General features: G+C 39.6%; 1 protein-coding gene across 2 annotated transcripts in view; it reads right to left on the minus strand.

The window, feature by feature from the left end:
• srcin1a (SRC kinase signaling inhibitor 1a) overlaps positions 1–22307 on the minus strand; it is a 134288-nt gene that overhangs the window by 47292 nt on the left and 64689 nt on the right. For both annotated transcript variants that reach the window (XM_072442989.1, XM_072442988.1), the window contains exon 2: positions 8855–9213. In XM_072442989.1, the coding sequence (XP_072299090.1) occupies positions 8855–9213 (359 nt within the window). The remainder of the gene's footprint in view (positions 1–8854; positions 9214–22307) is intronic.

The raw sequence follows: 22307 nt of genomic DNA on the forward strand, positions 1-22307 counted from the left end.
TAAGCATACGTTACATATATCAAAGTCTTTCACTAATCTCAACATCATTTCTACCTTAATGTTGAATCATTATCAAAACTGTGGTCACTGCGTCTGATTTGTCTGATGTGAAACTTTGGATCAGTTGTTTTTACACCTCAAAACAACATAATGCTATTGGATGTTCTGGGTAAAGAACAGTTAGTGAAAAGGGTGTAATGGAATAAAGTATCGCTTGTCTCACAGGCATTTTTCACCTGTCATGTTCTGATATAAAACCCGCTAACTCACCTGCATTTAGCCCAGGTGTCAGACGGATTTACAGAGTATATAAGATGTTTTCGAATGGGATTAACAGACTTTTTAAACCATGTCAAGCTTCAGTTGACCCCAACAAAAATGCAATAATGATGTAGGGGAAAGTGGTTTTGAAACGGTTCATGAATAATTTGAACTCTAGGTTTATTCTTATCTTCGGGCAATTTCAGTCCATTCAGTTTCTTTTCATCAGCACGGCCATTACCTTCCCAGATGCGACATGCACGTTATGATTTATTATAAGGTGCTTTTCAAAAATCAGCCTTGATTTCAATACTTTAGGCTCTACAAATGACTAGAAATGAGGATGAGTATCAAGAAAAAAGAAAGTGTGACTCGGTATTACAGTACTTTAATTTCATTTATCTTTCTTTTTTCTTGAAAGTATTACTAAAACACATGTTTGTATGCATGTATTTGACTTGTGACTATTGGAGGCAAGGAGTAAATGGGCAAATGCTTAATTGGATAGTTATCTCGTCGTATTGATTACAAAAATTAAAAACAAAACCATTACAAATTAAGTAGTCAAAAGTGTGCTATAACACAACAGATACTGTCCTACTTAGAAGTGTGCAAAATACAAGACAAAATGGTTGCTTTGAAAGTATGCATAGTTAGAATATCACCTGGTGAACTAGAAACACCTAGTGTCATTGACAAGGATTAAAGGTAATATTTTTGCTCTTATGTGTTTAATTTTACAGCAAATTAACTTTTTGAGCAATACTTTAACCTCAAACAGGACATCAACAAGCATATTTTAGCACATTTCTGAAGTATTGCAAAATTACGATCTAGTTAGTGTTATTAGGAAAGCTCAAATATCGCCCTGGGGTCCGTTGTCACGGATCATGTCTCAGATTTAACCTAATTGTCGGACTGGCATTTGGCCTCACCCTGGCACAAACAGCAGCTCTGGATCCAGCCTTGTAAATAACAGATATTAATGATGTTATTTCCCACACAGATAAGTGACTGTGAGGGCTGGCTGTAATGGTCCTCTGGTGATTTGTGGAGGGTGATTTGGCCACTGGCTCTGTTTTTCATGTCTGGTCCTCACTAATAAGCCTTAACTACAGTTATCAGGCAACACATTCCTCTTGCCTCAGTCCAGCTACAGCTCAGGAAGAACTTGGAATGAGTTGTGAAATTGACATTACAGATTGTCTGTCTGTTTATCTTCTTTGATGGAGTGTACCGTCTTCTAACACTTATCACAATAATTTAACACCTAGTAAGACATTTTAATTCTAATTTTTAAAAGCTGCACGATGTCACTTTTATGGTTTAGGGTTTGTCATCTTCTTGTCCCCATGGATACGTTATTGCTTTGTGTAGAATGTTCCACAGTATGACTTTAAACTTATAAATCTCCTTGGAAACAAGTTACAGGTCATCTGTTATTAAGAGACGCGTGTTAAAAATATACGATATGCATTTGAAGAAATCACCCAAAAAATAAGCTTAATGCCATTCGATGGGACATTCCAGGCAAAGCAATAACTTCTTAAAGGGCAAGGAAGGTAGCGATCCTCCCGAAACAGTGGTATAGTGCATCTTTAACTAATCCACAACAAAAAAAGATATATCTAAAAGCTGTTTTGAAGATCCCAGCTCAAACATGGATAAAGAAGGCCTTAGGTATTACACACAAGAAAATAAGCTACTAAACCATAAATAGAGCTTGGGATTGTGACGTTGCACATCATAGAATTTTCACTGAGCCTTATGTTAAACCAATGGATATGCTACTTATTAAACTAAGCGTTCATTGAATATGTATTGTCTATATATGACTCTATAGAGTGATAGATGCTTTTATCAGTAGTGACCCAGCAACAGGTGGTTCCACGGCTCCATTGTTTACTTTTTCAGACTGTTTTTGCCAATGTATCTAGTATTTAGTCTATTTAGTACATCTGCAACAAAAATGGCGGATTTACATCGTAACAGTTGGTTTTTTTACGTTCTATCCCGAGCTCTATAATAATTGTTATTGACCTCATGAAACGAATTGCTATAGCATATAAATTAATGAATATATTTGAAACCATCAGCGATTTAACTCACAGTTTTGTCAAATCTCAAGAGCTAGACACAGAAGTGTAGTCACAAAATATATAGACTATCCATCATGTTATCTGTAATATATATAATGCGCAAATGCAAAATAAATCGGGCAATAACTAAACAGCAGATTGACAAAAATCAAATGTAATCCTTGGTGATTAAAAGACATTATCGTTATTATTGCTATTATTGTAATATCTTGATTGCTTATTTGACGCATCATCTGTAGAACATACACAAGGAAATCTGTTCTCAAATTGCAGTTGGTTTGTTATGGCAGAAATTAAATCTCTACTAAGCCCCTGGGCGACAGTTATCCATTTATGATTCCTGTATTGACTTGGGGCTTGGGTCTGGAATCTGCCAATTTACTGGTACGCAAAGTAAGAATTGCAGGAACAAAAGGCTGTGTACACATGTACGGTGAATGTAGCGTGCGGAGATATCCTTTTCTAACAGAAGGAGCGAGGCGAACAGCGAGAGGAGAGCCGCGTTACCTGACCTGCATGTAAAGTACCCCGCTCGCACCGCTGCCGCCGCTCGCCTCCCCCCTTTCTCATGCCGTCATCCCCTCCGCACCCCCGCCTTCAGTCATTCTTATCTTTCACCATCTAGCCACAACAGGTACAGCCCGGCGACAAACCGCAAATAGCGTGACAAATTGATGCTCCGCTCCAAATTGGTTCCATGTGTTACTATAGTGTCCACTCAGCCGCGCCGCCGTGTAGCCGGTGGTTTTCTGAGCGCACCGTCACCACAACAACCACAACAAGCACGTGAAATCTAATCCCCACTTCTTATTTTTTTCTTTTTTTTTACAACATCTGGCCGTAACAGTTCGCAAAATCCAAAAGCTTAGGTTCCGTCTCACCTGCAAAGCACCTGTGACTATCCGCCGCTCCAGTTAGGCATGTCCAAATTGTCCATCAGGTGTGTCGTATCCTCAATGAGCCCATGTCTTTTTGCTCTCTTCTGTATCGGTAAAGCGACCCTCCTCCCCTCGCCTCGCTCCCTCTCTCTTCTCAGCCACAAGCACATGCGGTGGAAACTCTTTTATTTAATTCATTACAACACCAGCCCGATTAACGCAGATGGGCGGCTGGTTCCTGCAGGCTCGGGCTAATTGAGCGCTGGGACGTTTTGAATGCTCTGTGTGCCTCTCCAGCTCCTCCTCCTCCCCTTCTCTCTCTACGTCTCCCTCTTCCGCCCCTCCCTTGAGCAGCTACACTTACAACATGTATGACTAGAGATCCCACTGCTGCATTTACAACCCCTCACTGTGCTCAAAATGCCTCAGTCACTTTCGGTTAGGTATACACTGGCTTTTTTCTCCTCTGCCATATGTTCTTTACCGATTTAAGAAGCCTTTTCTACATGCACAGCCTGACCTTTGCAATGCGATATTCACCATGACCATATAAGGGAGAGGTTGCTGTGGAAACTAAGGACTCCACCTGTCGGTCACTGGCCCCTCCTCCTCCCATTCATACTCTTACTCGCCCATCACACGGTTATATTCAGGTTATATTCAGGGAAATTTAAAACCCTAAATGACATTAACACTTTGGATGCAGCATACAAAATCATTCAGTTGAAATGTTTTTAAAATGTTGTTGCATATCTATCGTTTTGTACTTAAATAATAAAAATAATAAAAAAATAAAGACATTTCTTCACTTCAAATCTATATTGGACTTTTTTAACCAGGAAAGTCCCACTAAAATTTTAGAATCTCTTTTTGCTCCATCATTTAAAATATGAATTTAATATGTTTATGTCCATATTATATTATAATTTATATAAATAACTAGATTTCTTCTTCTGATTACCAATGCAAGTAACGCATGCAAAAACAATGTCCTCTTGGTGAGGCTACCCCAAATAAATTGTCTGTTTGCTGTAACCCGACCCAACATTTTTCAAGTGGGTCGGACGGTAGGCAAATTCTTATTTTTTTGACTTTGAAGGCAAAAAAAAAAAAGATCAAAATTTTGCCATTTTTTTTATTCGGAGTGACCGTCAGGGGTCAGGCTTTAACAGTCAATGACGGAAAACATCTCGATCAACCCGATCGGGAGACTAAATCTCCCAATTTTAAGATATTTCAATCGACCTTTTGTACGCCGTTATCCTTTATTTTGGTAGCGAAGGTGAGCGGGGGAACATGCGGGGAACACAGGCGTCGTTGTGATGATGCTGCTGGGCGTGTTTCCCTCCCAGAATGCATTGCGTAAGTCAGATTTAAATCAAGTCACACCGTGGTAGAGAGTGACATGTACTATGGCCACTTCAGTGGCGCCGACAGAAGCAAACATATCATGACCTCATGGGCTTTGTAACACATGGGCTTTGTAACACCAAAGCAATGGAAGGAGTACTTTTACGGACTACGACAGAGTCTGAGGACTACGAAAAGTCTGAGGAATAAAGTCTGGCGGTAATGCAACACTCGGATGCCAACCGCCATAAAACAACAACAACAACAAGCAAACCAACTTGTAAAAGGCAAAACAATTTCCGCTTTGCGCGTTCTGTTTTGTTACATACGCATGTGGAGGACCGAAAATGAAAACGCACATGCGTTGCGCAATGCGTCATCAGTCCTTTGTAAGTAAGATGGGTTTACCAGCGTGATAAAAATATTCAACACGGCAGTTTAGGAAAGGTTGGTGAGTCAGCGAAATAATTTAAAAAATAAATATTTTTAAGTTTTTTTCAACAAAGTGCTGATTTTTTTTCTTCAGTCGACTAGTTTCATACCGGGTCGGTCGGGTTACAGCAAACAGACATATTATTTTGCTCAGGCTGACGAATAAAAGGAATTTTCATCCTAACTATACGAGATGAGCATTCAGAAACATTCTCAATTGTTCTCTCGTGAGATTGGAATAAAAAAGAAAAGAAACATGATGTACAACTGATTTACACCATTTTTAACATTCAATTGCAACGTGCAAAGACATAGTTTGGCATTAGTATGCAATCAGTCTCCATTGTCAAGAGGAGTTCTCAAAATGACAATGAGATTCTGGAATTTTTAGCAAAAAAAACATTTGATAATTAAGTATTAATCATAAATAGTTTTCTCTTCTCATCATCCCAATCGAAGTATTTAGAGTGATGAATGCATGCCTGAGTGATCTTTATTCTCTTGTCCCATTGCTTTGAAAATATTTGTTTTCCCCTACCCTCCATCCACACCCTCTGCTCTGTACTTTTTTCTCTACATTTTTCCCCCAAATTTTCCTGATACATGAAGGATTCTTAAGCGTTGCATAGCCAAATGGGAGGGAAAATCCACTTCTCGCTAGTGTGAACTGCAGCTATCCTAAGGCTCGGTACGGCAGTTTGTTGTGATGTTTACAGTGACGTATTGTAAAGGGACAGGAAAAAAGGGCCTGACTATTATCATTAAAGGCACTGTACCGGATTTTATTGTTTTGAAATGGGAAAAACAGAACTAGTTCCCAATGTTTTGCATGTAATAAAGTAAAATCTGTCTTGCCCCAGAACGTATATATTGTAAAAGCCTCTATTTGGGAGAAAATGAGACCAAAGCACTTTATTTGTGTGTTTTATACTCAGAGATGCAGGAAGTGCACGGTTAGCATGCTAATGTTTGTTAGCTTTACTTGCTCTGGCCTCCGAGACGGATAAAAAGTGCTTATACACTCATGGTGAATATCTAGGATGGTGTGAAAGCATTAGGTAAGTGAGCGATACATGTGGACTGCTGTATGGACTTTATTCCACAGTGCGTACTTTTTACTCTTTCCATCCACATATCAGCACTTCTGTAGTAATAGCACTTCCGGTCGAGCGGGAACTCGTTGGCTTAAGTGGAGATCGAGGGGAAAGTCTTGCCGCTAAATATGCAATAAAGTAGTTTGGTTTGTGTAAAATATCCAATGTTCATGTACACCAAGAAGTCAACAATGCACGATTCCCTGGGCGGCGTGAAAACGACTCTTTAGTCTGTGTAGAACTTATTTTCTCTTGAGATCGGCAGCCTATATTAACAGATTATTCCAGGTTTCTGGAATAAGGTGAATAGAATTTAAAACTATTTCTGTTTTTCATGTTTCAAAATATTAAAAACTAGGTGCAGCCCCTTTACGTTATTTTGGATTAAAATTGCAATTTAAAATGACCAAACTATAGGGATGCACCATTCTATGAGCCCAGTATTGGTATCGGCCGATATTCACGTAACTGAGTAATATTGGTATCAGCCAAAGCAAATGAAAGTTAACGCTGCCATCCCCTCACAGAAACAGGAAACAAACAAGACAGAAAACTAACCCTAACCAAAATTAAGGGTATTATGTATTTTAACTGGTTCTATACATTTTTAAATGGATTTGATCCTTATTTAGAAATAACAAAAACATTTAATTAGTTTACAGCAATGTCTTTGTTCGAAATATTTTTTAAGTATTAAAGAATAACAATTGTTTAAAATAACCAAACAACGTATGAAAATATCGGCTTAATATCAGTTATCGGCCTAAAATGTCCATATTGGTGCGTCACAACAGCCAAAAGCATGAAAATGACTTCTTTAATATGAATATCTTTTATTTTAAGTGTAATCATCCCTAAAGTTAATTATCTGTAGTCCTTGTTTTATACGTAGCACATAATAGTATTACACAGTGACGAGACACGCATGACTGGGACCCTGAGGAATTCTAATAACACGGCCCCAGAAGCGGCCTAAGTGTCAGCACTTATGTATTTGCCTATTATCTGAATAAGCACCTTGGCTCACACTAAGCCGCTTTCATACTACTCATTTCTGATAACATGGAGTCACTGACCTTATCGCTGAAGTGTGGATCTCGCTCCAGAGACAGACTCGATTTCCCAAGTGTCAACATTCCCCTTAAATAGTTTCTGACTGATGTCGCAAAATGTCACTTTTATCATGGTTCATATGAGCTCAGTCTGTCGCGGCTTCAAGCTCCCATTTTTCAAAGTCACTTACATTGGTTTGCCACGGCCAAACCAAAACAAGCTTTTTAGACTGATATTTGAACTTGTTGTACTTGTATTTAGAGAGGCCCGGGTCTAAAGAGGTGCAAAAGTGGGCAATGCAGTATTGCAGTATGGCATTAAACAAATCTCACTCCATGGAGACACAACAAATGACTTCACCAGGTCAAGTTACAGGTCAGTTCTGTGGAGAGGCGTTGGTTTGGTTGTAAGATGTTCTTCAGTGTAATCAAATAAATTCTCAATACATATTAATATTTCAAACTAACTAAGGAATATACTTGATTCTCCATACCCATTTCGAAACCACACTAATTAAAAAGCGCTATTTTTAGACAAAAGGATGACATTTTAGACAGAAAATAATAGTTCTTTCTTTATTATACTTTGTGGTCTTATACTAGTTCTGATAAAGTTCAAGACTGTTCAGGAAAGGTTACAATTTTTCCTCTTTAAGTGATTTTCATTAGTAATGATTCTTGCTCAAATTGATATCCAGTTTCGATAGTAGTTTTAGTTTAGATTAGCAGCTGATTTATTATACTTTTGACACCACAATGGATTTGTTTAATGCTGTATGATATTCTAGGCAAAACAAAAACATTTAAGTTGCACAAGTAAGAAGCGGACCCCCACCAGAAAAAAAAAAATATTTGTTGTATGCTATAAATGTATAAACAACTAAGAATATTTACTTAATTAACTAACTGTTTCCCCTCTTTAATGTGTTATGTTATTTATATATAATGATAAATGTATTTGTTTTAATAGTTACTAATTAGAACACTTTCTTTGTGTGTTTTATCTCAATTAAGGTCGAAGCCGAGTTTTATCTTAATAAGTTAAAAGAAGTTTGATTTTAATAAGTAAGCATTGTGAGGGCGAAGGTCACTGTAGAAGGTGCATAGAAGATTGTCCCACTGCGTTCAATTGTTAAATACAAATAATTGCTCATTTCATGTACGCTTTAGTAAGAACATTGTTTTCTTACTATAGTGAACATGAAAGGAGCAAGTCTCTACGACAAAAGCCCAAAGGTGTTTTTACTGATGGCTGTTGCGTGAACATTAAAATGAAAAATGCTGCAAATGTACAGTGCTAATTTGTCTAAACAGCCAGAGCATAATTGAAAGTTAATTACTCAGTCAGTTGCTTTTTGAAGTGCACCTGTTTTTAAAGCATTTGAATTTATGATGTTACAGCACCGCACTTTTCAGCCTACACCATGAATTTATAATTTGAACAATTAGTGCACGTCTCTTTTTTTCAATAAATATGTGTTTTTTGAAGAAACGTTTGATATGTTTTTTGCCAAATGTAAAACGAAGCAGGTTAATACTGATTGTAAATAGGTAGAATGAAAAATTGCTGTAGATCTTGTGAAAACCTGTTTTAGCAGTTTAAACATATGAGCTGCAAGTCAAGATTGATTGTTGAAGAAAAACTAACTAGCATGCAGAATCAGCTCAGTAGAATAGATGTGTTGTACCTGTTCTCGTGCTTCTCGAGCTTCCCGTGCGGCACGCTCTGATGACCGGCTCATGCTGCCGTGGGAGGGGGAGGGCGAGGGCGGGGTGTGGTGGGGGCTGTGGTGCTGCAGCTGCTGTTGTTGCTGCTGGTACTTGCTCTTGAGGTGGTCCATGAAGGCGTCCCGTTTGCGCTCCATGTCGGCCTTGTGCAGGTTGGTGAGCGCCTCCAGGCTCTGGGCGGCCGTGACCGTGTGCCGGTGCTCCGACGTGTGCACAAGCCCCACATTTGAGAACCTCCGCGCGTTCCCCAGCGTCCGGTACTCTCGAGGGTACTCCAAGTCATCAGTGGAGATCATGTGGGTGCCACCTCGCTCGGGATCTGGAGGAGGAAAAGCGGGAGCCGAGGGAAAGAGGAGGAGAAGGATGGAGAAGATGCAAAAGGAAGTGAATCATCATCCACACAAGCATGCAGAGAATTACATACAGACAGTCGCACACAGGTGCAGACGAATGCAATGTGTGGGTGAGGGAGAGGGAGGAGAGGGGGGGACAAAGAGGGATGAGATATTAGACTGCTTGCCACTGGGATGCTGATATTTGGGAAAAGTGTTGTTTTATTGTTCTGAAGGGAACAAGAAATAACTACAATGAGTTTGCAATAGATCAAAGCAACAAGACTTGCTAGACATATCCTTTTGTGCTATGCCTACATGTCATCTTAAGTGGATTTGAGTCTTGCTTTTGAAATAGTGGAAAGTATGAAGAAAATTCAGACAATGTTCAGTAAGACGTCTGTCTAAAGGAGCCCAGCTTTCTAATAATGCTCTGCTGCTCTCACTCAGAGCCTTTCCACTCCAGCACAAGACACCAGTGTCACAGTCTTGACATGTTCTGACTTTGACATGTGGTTTCTGAGAGTTGCCCTTTAATCATCTCAGAAACTGACAGAAAACACAACCTAAGGTGGAAGACATACAGGAGGGAGACAGTCAAAGTGACGGTGTGGAAACAACCCAAAAAATATGAGAAAAAAAAAACATTGAAAAATGAAGAGGGACTCATTGGCCCGCCGGTCAGTTACCTTGTTTAGGGAAGGCCCCGGCGTTGTTGGCTAGAAGAGAAAATGTCAGGTGTTAATATGAATGTTTGTGCACAAAGTGCTGACAAACACATGTTATGGCAGGATATATCAGGAAAGAGCTGTGGCTGAGCACCAGCTCTTTCCCTGAATAACAATTAGTGAATGCATTACTATGCATCAACATGTATTCAGCAGGTGACATACAGGAAGTGGTAAGGGTCAGAAATATCAAGAATGTGAAAACCAAACAAAAATGTTGTTTGTAGAAAGTCTGTACATCTTCAGAAATAAATTACTTCTTGGTCACAAGAGAATGAAGGACAAACCACTGGATCCAAAGCCCAAATCCTCGACTACAAACAGAGCAGCGACACAAGGCAGTGAGGAGTGTAATGAGGCCTAAATCGTACATCAGCATTTAATTCAGAGGAAAAAAACAACAATCGACTGGCCCGACTATTAAAGTAGAAAAAGTGCTGAGTGTTTGGAGGAAGTAGTGCCATCTGTACATTAAAGGCTCATCAGCTCCATTAGGGGCGGCTGAGACAGAGCGGCTCAGAGAGACCTCAGGGCAAGGGTGCGAGATGGACTGAGAACAAAATAATAATAATAAGAATATAGCTCCAATAACACCCATCACTCTCAATAACGCCCTTCAAACATAAAACAGCTCACAAGGTTATAATGCAATGTTATTAAAACTGTGCAGGTAACATTGGGTTATGGGTTTTTAAACATTGTAGTTGTTGTTTGAATTTGATTGATTGATTGATTGATTTGATCTAGAACTTTTACTTCTCCTAATTTAGCCCTAGTTTGACATCAATTTGGGTCAGGGTTTAGACTAGTTTTGTCCAGTTTAGGTTTTGTTAATTGTTCATTAGATGCATAAATAACTACATAATAATTGTGTTGTTTATAATTACCAGCAAATCTACAATAGCCGGGTATTTAGAGCTTGTCTGTAGTATGATAGTATGATCTGCTCTTTCACTGTTGACCTAACATCTTGCGTGTTATGAAGAGCTGAAACTAAACCAGGTTGAAGTGGAATGAACTGACCTCTATGCTAACAACATTAGCATTGAGCTCCCAGCGTTAGCCCTTCTCTGGCCCCATCACAGACTTCTCACATGTCCACTTTACACTTAATTAAACTGCAGATGATTGTGAATTAGCTAACAGGCGCCTGGCTCAAGAGCTCCATTACAAATGATGGAAAAGATGGGCCTACTGTATGTGCAACGGCGTATTATTGAGATTTAAAAGCCACAACAGAAGCCTGCCTCCTAACAAGAATAAAGCTGCAAAGTCCTCTGCGTCAAAAACAAGTCGTCAATGACACAATGTAGCAACTGTGCGGGTTTATCAGGCCTGAAAGGAGCAAATCTATAAAAATGTCAAGAGTTTAGGGCCGCCATGGACAAGGTTTTAAAGTGGCCTGTGAGTCCTGTAGCATCTGCGCCCTCATTTCCACTTTGCCTTTAGTCAGTATTTGACAAAGGTTAAATATTATGCTACTTTCTGGTGTGGGGTCCGCCGTCTGCTGAAGATGTTATTGCTTTGCCTGGAATGTCCCACAGCAGGGCCTTAAACGCATCTATCCACAGGCCAAGTTACTGGTCAGATTTGTGGTGAAACAAGTGCTCAACACGGCTCGAATAAATGCAAAACAGATACATTTAATGATCCATTTCATCGCCTGGGCTGTATTTATCTCAAGGCGTGGGCTCACAACTCTCACTGGCAATACACTGCAAGTAATTCCATGGCATTTTATTTTTGTCCTTGTCTCATATTATTTCGTTTTCTCTTATTTTGCATTTTGTTTAATATGAAGGGCCCCAAATAAGATTCAGAAAGACGAGAACAAAATAGAAAAGCTCCACCCTGTCTAGAAATCAAAACAAGATGTCTAAAAACCTATCAAATACGCCATTGCGACTTGTGACCTGCATGCAAAAAGAGAAGATTGGTTGCGGCTACCCAGGAAAACACATATTAAAAAGGGTAAATAGAAAAACTGTTTAAACAACATAACCCTAAATGATCACTGCATAAAAGTACGACATTTATTGCTATTCAATGAAGAACCATTTTTATTTAACATCGCATACATTAAAACTGGGAAAAACAAGCACACCTACATAATTTAACCTGATCAACAACTGGTCAAGTTTCTTAATTAAAGCTTTATTAGAAAAGCATTTATCAACAGGTTTAGGTAATAAGGAGGACAGACACAATACAAAGAGGTGGTCTGCTATATAATGTGATGGCCCCAGGAGGCTGCGACAATCAGAGAAAAGATCGTTCAGGCTTGAGCTGCACTGCATAGATAGGGCGACAATGCAGCACTGGACAACAGGGTGGCCAGAGATAAACCAAGACAAGAAAAACAAGTTTGAATAACTTGGGAATCAGGCACATAAATAATTAAAACGGGCTCAACAAGCTGCTTAGTAAAAGTAATCACACGCATGCTAATTAAGCAGGCCAATCCCAAAAGGATCGCAACAGGAAAAACATAATACAATATTAAGTGTGTTGTCTATACAATTTGTGAGCAATTTATTTAGAATATTTCATTTTCACACAACCTGGTCAAAAACATATCCCAGTGTAAATACAAATGAACAAATGAATGCCAACTTCTCACAGGACTGTTAAAGACACTCTACAGGAGAATATGTTCTTGGTATTATGAATGAGGGATAAAAATAGGGAGGGTGAGAGTTGAAGAGGTGCTCTGTGGGTGTGCTGTGAAAAATCTGTTTCAAACAACTTCAGGATTTGGACATAAACTGGTTCTGAAAGAGTGGGTGGGAATGAAATAGGGAATAAAATCATGTAGACTGGCGCGGGGTTTTATTTCATGTCTCTAAACCTGTTTGTGAAGTGTCCTGCCCAAGGACACATGAGCGGTAAGCCACCATCTATTCAACCTCGCTAAAGTATTTTTAAAGTACTGGTATTTGTGTGTGTTTTAAAATACATCTACCAAAATGTCACTAATATGATGATGGCAAATAAGAATAACACTATGCATACTTTTAACTTCACTAGAAATGAGAGCAGGAATCTGTACTTTCTATTTCAGTACATTTTTGAAAATACTTTCTATATGGTTATACAAAATCAGGGTGATACATGGACTAAATATAATAATTTAAGTCTTTTATTTAACAAAAATATAAATACTATAAAAGTCAAAATGTATTGAGTAAAACATCAGGACACCACGTGTCAGTCTGCAGGGCAAATTTCCCTTTGGAGACATTAAAATAACTTAATAAAGCATGAAGTGCTATTTCTTTCTACTTCAATACTTTTACTTGAGTAGATTCTTACATGTGATTATTTTACTTGATTATATGTTTTGCTTCTGTTATGAAGCTGCAGGCATAATATTGCACTTTGCATGATATTGAGTGTCCAGTATGATGTTTGTGCTGAATAATCTTCTAAACAGAGTTCCTTGAGTTTGAAATAGAGAAAAACTGTCCAAGATTAGAACCCAGGATATTATTTAGGGGAGTGGAATAAATCATTTAGAAGATTAAATGTGAAACTGTCATTGCAAACATGAAATCTGTGAGACCAATAGCACCTCGTCTCATCCTCGTGTGTCACATAAATCTCTGCTTAGACCAAAAAAAGGAAAAGTCTTGAGCAGTACGAGACAGAACGGCAACAACAGCTATTAGACAAAGTACAGGGTTCCAAATAGAAGAAGACATGATTAAAATAGACACAAAAAAATATCAGGAGGATGGCTTTTGAACACACCGAGAACATGCCGAGAATACGCCGAGAACACGCCGAGAACACACTGAGAACACACCGGAACACACCGGAACACGCTGAGAACACGCCGAGAACACGCCGAGAACACGCCGAGAACACACTGAGAACACACCGGAACACGCTGAGAACACGCCGAGAACACGCCGAGAACACGCCGAGAACACACTGAGAACACACCGGAACACGCTGAGAACACGCCGAGAACACGCAGAGAAAACACGCCGAGAAAACGCCGAGAACACCCCGAGAACACGCCGAGAACACGCCGAGAACACGCCGAGAACACGCCGAGAACACGCCGAGAACACGCCGAGAACACGCCGAGAACACACCAAGAACACGCCGAGAACACGCCAAGAACACGCCGAGAATACGCCGAGAACACGCCGAGAACACGCCGAGAACACACCGGAACACACCGGAACACGCTGAGAACACGCCGAGAACACGCCGAGAACACACCGAGAACACACCGAGAACACACCGGAACACACCGGAACACGCCGAGAACACGCTGAGAACACGCCGAGAAAACACGCCGAGAAAACCCCGAGAATACGCCGAGAATACGCCGAGAACACACCGAGAACACGCCGAGAACACACCGAGAACACACCGAGAACACACCGAGAACACACCAAGAACACACCAAGAACACACCGGAACACGCTGAGAACACACTGAGAACACACCGAGAACACACTGAGAACACACTGAGAACACACCGAGAACACACCGAGAACACACCGGAACACGCTGAGAACACACTGAGAACACACTGAGAACACACCGAGAACACACTGAGAACACACTGAGAACACACCGAGAACACACCGAGAACACACCGAGAACACACTGAGAACACACCGAGAACACACCGAGAACACACTGAGAACACACCGAGAACACACCGAGAACACACTGAGAACACACCGAGAACACACCGAGAACACACCGAGAACACACCGAGAACACACTGAGAACACACTGAGAACACACCGAGAACACACTGAGAACACACTGAGAACACACCGAGAACACACCGAGAACACACCGAGAACACACTGAGAACACACTGAGAACACACCGAGAACACACCGAGAACACACTGAGAACACACTGAGAACACACTGAGAACACACCGAGAACACACCGAGAACACACTGAGAACACACTGAGAACACACTGAGAACACACCGAGAACACACCGAGAACACACTGAGAACACACCGGTACAGCGCTATGGCCAGCTGTGTCGAGGCACACGCACAAGTCCACAAAAAAGAACAGTCTGACTGCCACGAATGTATTCAAGCCTATTATTCCAGACAGTTTGAAAATATACCACGAGTTGCAACCTCGCTGATGTTTTTCACCTTTTCTGTCGTAGAATAGAACAATATCGAATAGTCCAAGTACGAGGACAAATATACAATCTGAACTCAGCATATTGAAGGCATTTCTCTTTCCAAGTGCATCTAGTTTTGGACGATAAAAAGCCAATCAATAAAATTTGACAGGGAGTTCCAGCTGTCACGTCGATGGTTTCAGGGAGGGAGGCAGCCTCTTCCCTCTGGTTCACAGCCTAATTTATTGCAAGTGTGGTGAGGCTGCTCTGGCCTATGGGCTGTGACAGTGCAGTGTGGCTGAATATTAACAAGCGGAGAGAAAGGAAAGAGGTAGAATCAGGTGAAAACAACACACTGTAAATTCAGCTTTCGTTCCGGGCAACAACAAGAGGGTTTCACCCAGCCCAGAGGCAGCACTTACAGCCCCAAGTGAGAAATTACATTATTTATTACAGAGAATATTGATTAAAGGAACCACTTGAGTTGTTGAAATCCTCCTGGTCACAACTTGAACACGTACAGTTTAATTCAACGAGCAGGATTTGTCATTTTAAAACGTGTCATCTTTTTCATGCCATGACACCAAGCAACAACAGTTGATTTTGTTATGCTTTTGACACGATGCCACTGTGCTTATTCAAATAGATCAGCAATCAATACACGCTTTCCTTCCATCGATTTCACTGGGATAAGAGTAAAGAAAGAAGTGGCTTGAATTTATAAGGCGAATTGACGTTCGCTGTTTTGTCGATGGCAAAGTTAGCGTAAACATCTTTTATACTCTTGAACCTGGATGGAGAAGTGTTTTGTAGATAATGGGAACTGTAATATGAAAGAACTAGACGGATGAGTTGTCCTTAAATGAGCTGTACCCAATGTTTAGCCACTGTCTTTAAAGCATGAAAAAAACACTGTTGGTTATTGTTCACTTACCTACTTCAATACAAGCATCCCAATTATTCACAGAGATGAGTGTTTAAGCGCCTTTAACAACTTCCGGACTTTAACAACATTATAAATATATGTACTGGGATGAAATAGATTTGACTTTAATCCATAAATAAAGCTTTACAATCAGATTATGGAAGCACCTTGGACCCAGTGTTACTTCAATGGAGACAAAATTAAGTAGATTTTAACACATTTTCAATTATTAAACAATTAAAACAAATTCAACAAAACTAAGTGCTAATGGTTTTAAAGGAATAATGCAGGATTTTTTGGCGCCAAATCTGAGTCAGAATCAGAATCAGAATCAGAATTAAGAAAAGGGTTTATTGCCGTTTGTCGATGAATAAACATTCACAAACAGGAACTTGTCCTGGTGGCTCGGTGCAACACAGACAACAAACATTGAACAGTTCCTCGTTCAATTTGCCAAAACCCCCTTGGTTCATAATTTGTGTAATTCATTCATCTCCTACCTCTTGTTCCCGTTAGGGGTCGCGGGTGACTGGAGCCTATCCCAGTGACTTTGGGCCATAGGCGGGGTACACCCTGCTCGTCGCAGGGTGTATATTCTGTGTAATTTGAATTTGCAGTTTTCTCTATTCAAATTAAATTATGTTCAGGCTTTTATCTTCAGGCTTTTAGTATTTCGGCTTCTGGAAATATATGTATAAAAAAGAAGAGATATGGACTAAGGCGAGGAAGCCCATATAAATTAAGCTCAGCCAATTATTCATCTAACCATGTCTTTCAATTGTAGGAGCTGAAACTTGACAAGAAACCACACCAAACAGTTCATATCCACAAACCTGTAGTTCTAGTTGTAACAAATGCCCTGCTGAGCCACTGGCAAAGAGAAATAAAACTACAAATGCAGAGACACTTTGAAACATACCACAAAACAGAGTGCAGGCGCATAAGAGCGTGTTCTATGGTTTCCCCGGCTTTCATATTACTCTTGCTGCAATCTCTGCTTTTCTCGCTGTGAACTTAAAACCACGAGCCTCTTGGTGGAAAAGCACGTACAGCCCAGTGGGTGACGCACTTCGTTTTTCTCCATTAAGGTAATCTGAGCAAGAACCCAGCACTGGGAGAAGGTCAGGCAACGTCTCGATGCGCTGGACGTAACAAGCGGGCTGCAGAATGCTTTAAAAGTGCATTACTTTGCTTCCATACGATGTTACATAGGGCACTTTTAAGTAACACCGATAGCTTCAATCTACTGCTTTTACTTTTTGCTCGCAATCTTTATTTTCTTTTTTTTCACCTTGCCTTAGTTTTCCTTGGTAAAAGATGTCCAATTGCAGCCATATTTACAGCAGAGCCACGGATCCAGAAAACACCTGCTAATACACGGAGGAGTTCAATAATCTGAACAATTACTGCAAACAACAATCCTGCATCTCAAGGGCCCCATGTGAGGCAACAAGTCAACATGTGTGTACAAGGGAAAAGGCAGACAGGGATAATAAGTACACAGAGGAAATTAAGCTCCACCTACGCTTTGAAGACATAAAGTACTATGCTGAGATCACATGTTGCCTGTCAATTACTGTAAGTTAGCAAAATGTTTTAGCTTCAGTTTCTCTACGGATGATGTCACAAAATAAACTGTGGCTGAACAATTTTTATTTTCATTGTATTGAGTTGTCACTGGAAATGGCTTAGGCTCCAATTAATGTTATAGTCAAAACCACATCGCTCGAGACCAAGAACTAGTCAAGACCATCAAGACCAAATTAAGACCATCTTCGTATGTATTCATATTGTACTGTTACTGTGGTGTGTAAATCATGATATTTAACTAACTGGTCTTCATTTCATCTGATTCATTCTGATTCTGAATAAAATCAAATAAACAGTACTTAAACTTCACCTTTTTTGGACCCTTACCCACAGTTTGAGGACCACTGCTTCGAGCCAACTTTCCCCTGTTCTTTACAGAAAACGGCTTAAAAATACATTTAGACACATGCTATGATCATTTTATTTTGAAATTCTAACTAAAGTTACATTTTTAAAAAGGCTATGCAGTGATATTTAACAGTATTTCTCTGTATTGTGACAAATACAGAAATGTCACGCTCTTTAACTACAGCCCACATGTCTCGCAGCCTATGTGTACAAATGTGTTTTACATGGTGTGCGACCTACACACAAAACACCCGCTTTTCCCCTCTAATCTTTGTGAACCTCTCGCCGTGAAGGAACAGCAGCTGAGTCGCGATGAGGCCTTTTAATTAAAACCAAATTTGGCACAGAGTCGGTGTTAAGTGGGCACTGGTGCCACAGCCCATTGCATCAGTGTTAAAGCTCTCTGAGGTGGCTAACGCAGGGTGGAAGCTGTCCAGAGGTCGTGGCATACACCGGATGTACGGCGAGGCAGAGAAGGTGAGGCTTTGCTCAGCTGCAGAGAAGGACTTCAAAGTGCTGACAGGGGCGCCTGGACCTCTGATCTCCACAGGGAGCAGTCACAGAGGGATTCACAGGTGCAAATGTGAAACTGTGCATGGTCGAAAAACAGGCCTTATAAAGAAGAACTGCATATCATAAATAGTGTAATACTGCACTTTCCAAATGATTACGCTTTACTCTAAGTCTTGTAAAGCTTGACGGTCATTCAAATGTTCTTAACTGACAAACAACTGATTTCATTTGTGAAATCATTGATGACTTTGACAATTTCAGCAGTAGTCAAATGATTATTTATTTGTACATTGAGGTTTTTGAAATATACTTTCAATCAAATCAAGGTTGAAATATGGGGAATGAAGGCTTATATTATTTAAGCCTAAAGTGTATTATTGAGAGAAATGTGAAATTGTTTATTCTATTTTGCCATTTTGATTTAATGATACCACCTTCATTTTTTTGCATGTGTTTTGAAGTATTGTCTAGTGTAGTCCAGACAGCAATCTTGATTATCAGAACACGGAAATGGTTATTTCAATAGTTGGCCAGTCACAATTATTCTAATGAATTGTTGAAGCCAATTTCCATACATAAATAAAGCAGTTCAATGACACCCATGCAGTTTATCAACCCAATAAAATAAATACCGCAAATATTATGAGAATAAAATGTGTCATGTAATAATTGCAATACCATCTGGTCTGGCAAAACGGTGTTGTCCTTAGTCATGGTGTGGCTGTAAACTTAAGTGGTCTATGACAAAGATGTAAGACTGAAGCCGTGAGTCATCGCTGCACAGGCATCTGCTGCTGTCAACACGACGCCAGTAATAAACTTGGCTCAATTACAAGAGATTAAGGTCCCAAAAATACCATATATCACAATCCAGGATAAAACTTAGTACGACATTTATATTGGATTCCACTATTGACAAACATATTCATTTCTACAACACTATTTCCTGCATTGAGCATTGATGTAACAAGATGATGGTATGGTGAACCAATGGGACACAATGGAACAATATTGCTATAGTACGATGATTTGAAAAAGTTAACATTGTTGTTTGATGATGTTTTCTTGCCAAGACCGTTTTACAATACTCTGGAACCGTGTCGTGTCTCCAACATTTCTGTGAAACCAGAGGTCGAGCGAAACACTATTCTTCTGCATTTGAGAGACTACAGAGATACATTAGTGTCTGTGATTGGAACGTCTTTAAATTGGACAGATGTCTGAGGAACTCTTTTGTCTGGTTCATGAACCTCCTGCATTCCAACAAAAAGAAAGAGAACTGGTTTGTCAGGCAATATATTTTTAGACCACAAAGTCACAGCAAAGATATGTTTTTGTCAACGCAACACTTTTTCCTTCATAGTGACATCACATTGTTGGACCCTGTGCACTCCAAGATCTTTTAAATTACACTCTTGGTAACTCAGTAAATTATTCTTTGCTCCCAAACTCAAATTAAACAATTAGTGTTACTTACACTAATATTGATAAGCGGTAAATAATATATTTACAAGTTGTTTGGGACTGTCTGACATGAAAGTAACTACAAATGCATTGTGTATTTAATTAATCTTGAGAAGCTGTAGGAGCTGTGTGCGCCTGGTGCTTTTAGACTAATGGCAGTGGATTCAGCAGAGCGGCTGCATACGCTGCACCCCAGAGCAAGGATGATGAAAGGTATAAGCAAATAAAAATACTAAATATGCCTTTGGGAATATCTCCAGTGGACCAAAGATAATAAAGCAAATTATTGCCTCAAATGTAAGTCTTATAACAAAACTAGAATATAAAGAATATAAAATATGAAGCGAGAAAAATTACATCAAATTCTAGATTCACCATGGCCATGATTTGGTTTTTTTAGCAACTAAATGTGTACATAACTTTTTAGTAGCATTCTCTATCGTTTCTAGTCATTTTTTTTCCTGCCAACTAGGTTAATTTGTAGCTTTTTGGTCTAAAATATCCATAAAACCCAGTGTGTGCTACAAAATATAGCTGCCAATGCATCTTAAGAGGCCTGTGACATCAAGTCAAGCTGTTACTTGATGGTCCAAACACTGCCATGACTCTCCTCTCGCTTCCCCTTTCAGTCCTCCAGGCTCTGCCCAGTTATACCAGGTCGTTTGGACTGTTGTTGTGAGCAGAGTTTAGGTGTTTAGTCCCACTATGAATAATTTGCGACAAATTCCTGTGAAAGTAAAGGTCAAATGCATTATTAAAGGCAGCAGTTGCAGTACAGCGTGACAGACAGGGGGACACGTAAGTCTTTTTTTTACAAGATAAAGCCAGAGGAGCACTCAGGTGAAAGTTGCTGTCGACAGAGAAAGCCGCTGGATGTTTGTCATGGACTGTGCAGGTTATTATCCCTCCCAGGTATCTTTTGTTAGCTGATAAGTATACCACATAGAAAAGAAGAAGAATAAATGCACAAAATGTTTATAAAGCAGATGAATGCGATGTGGCGGAGAGTGCATAAACTAAAGATTTAAAAAGGCTCCTCAATCAGAGCTGATTCACTGGGAGTTTGCATATTCATGAGCTGAGCAGGGTTATTATGGAGGAGAGGGCACAGCCAGAGACAAACAGCAGCGGAGGAGGCTATACAGTCAATATATGCAAGAACATTTCTGCTTTAATTTAGTTCCCTTCAGCCAGAAATGCATCTCATCACTGACAGCAGAAATATGAACTCAAACAGGTTTTTATTAAAAGAATAGCAATTATGTGAGAGATGTTAGTTCAGTTAGTAACCTGACTCTTAATATCTTCAAACGCACTAACAATTATTTATTATAATGGCACCCACCACGGTACCTCTCTCTTGCACTATGCTATTTTATTATCTGATTTCAACTCCCTACCCACTTATTTACATTAGTGTCACCATAACAACCCCTTTCTCCTCTCAATGATTCACCACCAACCATCCAATTTTGGGACAATCCAATCACAGCCACTTATTTCTTAGCACACTTCTCAAATAGTCTCAAACAAAATAAACTGACCATAGATTCACATGTATCTAAACAGTATGTGTCCTGTTGTGTTTTGTTGCTATTTGGTTTGCTCTGGGTTCAAAGAATATTGCTGTTTCAATAGACATTATTGCTGCAGACACAGACAGACTGACAGCATAAGCTTGATTGCACAGTAGCTTTTAGACATGTCCAGTCTGTTGGTAAAAATACTGTAAAAACAGCAGAGTGACAACTAGAAAAAGTACTTACCGTTACTTTAGTTCCAGACTAGAACTATTCATGCCATATAAACATTTCCAACGCAAATTACACAAAAACTAAAAGATAATTCCAGGTCATAAATACCAATTTTCATACCATAATTATAATTAGCAACCCTCTTTTGAATACAAACGGACAAACAGTTGTAGTTTCTTTACATGATTTATGTGGTCTTATGTGGCAGTAGTTCTGATATGGACCAAGACCATTCTAAAACTATTCACGAAAGAAAATGTGTGTCCTATTTATTTGATTTCTCTGAGTATTGATACTATAAATTACTATCTGGGTATATATATATTTTTTAACCCTAATTGATATGATAAATGATAATAAACTAGTACAAGTACTACAGTAAATATCCGCCACAAACAAAGTCATTGGGATTATTAGATTGTCCTGCATCAAATGGTTGCAAGGTTAATTTTCTTACAAACAATTAAGCACCAACTAATGCTCTTGAATAGATTTTCATTGCAGTTATATCATTACACAGCACAGAAATCTTAAAGCTATTGTGAATTTGAATGCTATTAGGCTCTAATACATAATTGCATTCCATCTCGTCAGCGGGTTAAGTAAAGAAGAGCAGTGGCACTTCTTTAAAGTGACTAGCTTT

The sequence above is a fragment of the Eucyclogobius newberryi genome, unplaced genomic scaffold, assembly GCF_026437365.1.
Source record: "Eucyclogobius newberryi isolate DKJ021-1_F unplaced genomic scaffold, fEucNew1.0.hap1 SCAF_13, whole genome shotgun sequence".
Classification (NCBI taxonomy): domain Eukaryota; kingdom Metazoa; phylum Chordata; class Actinopteri; order Gobiiformes; family Gobiidae; genus Eucyclogobius; species Eucyclogobius newberryi.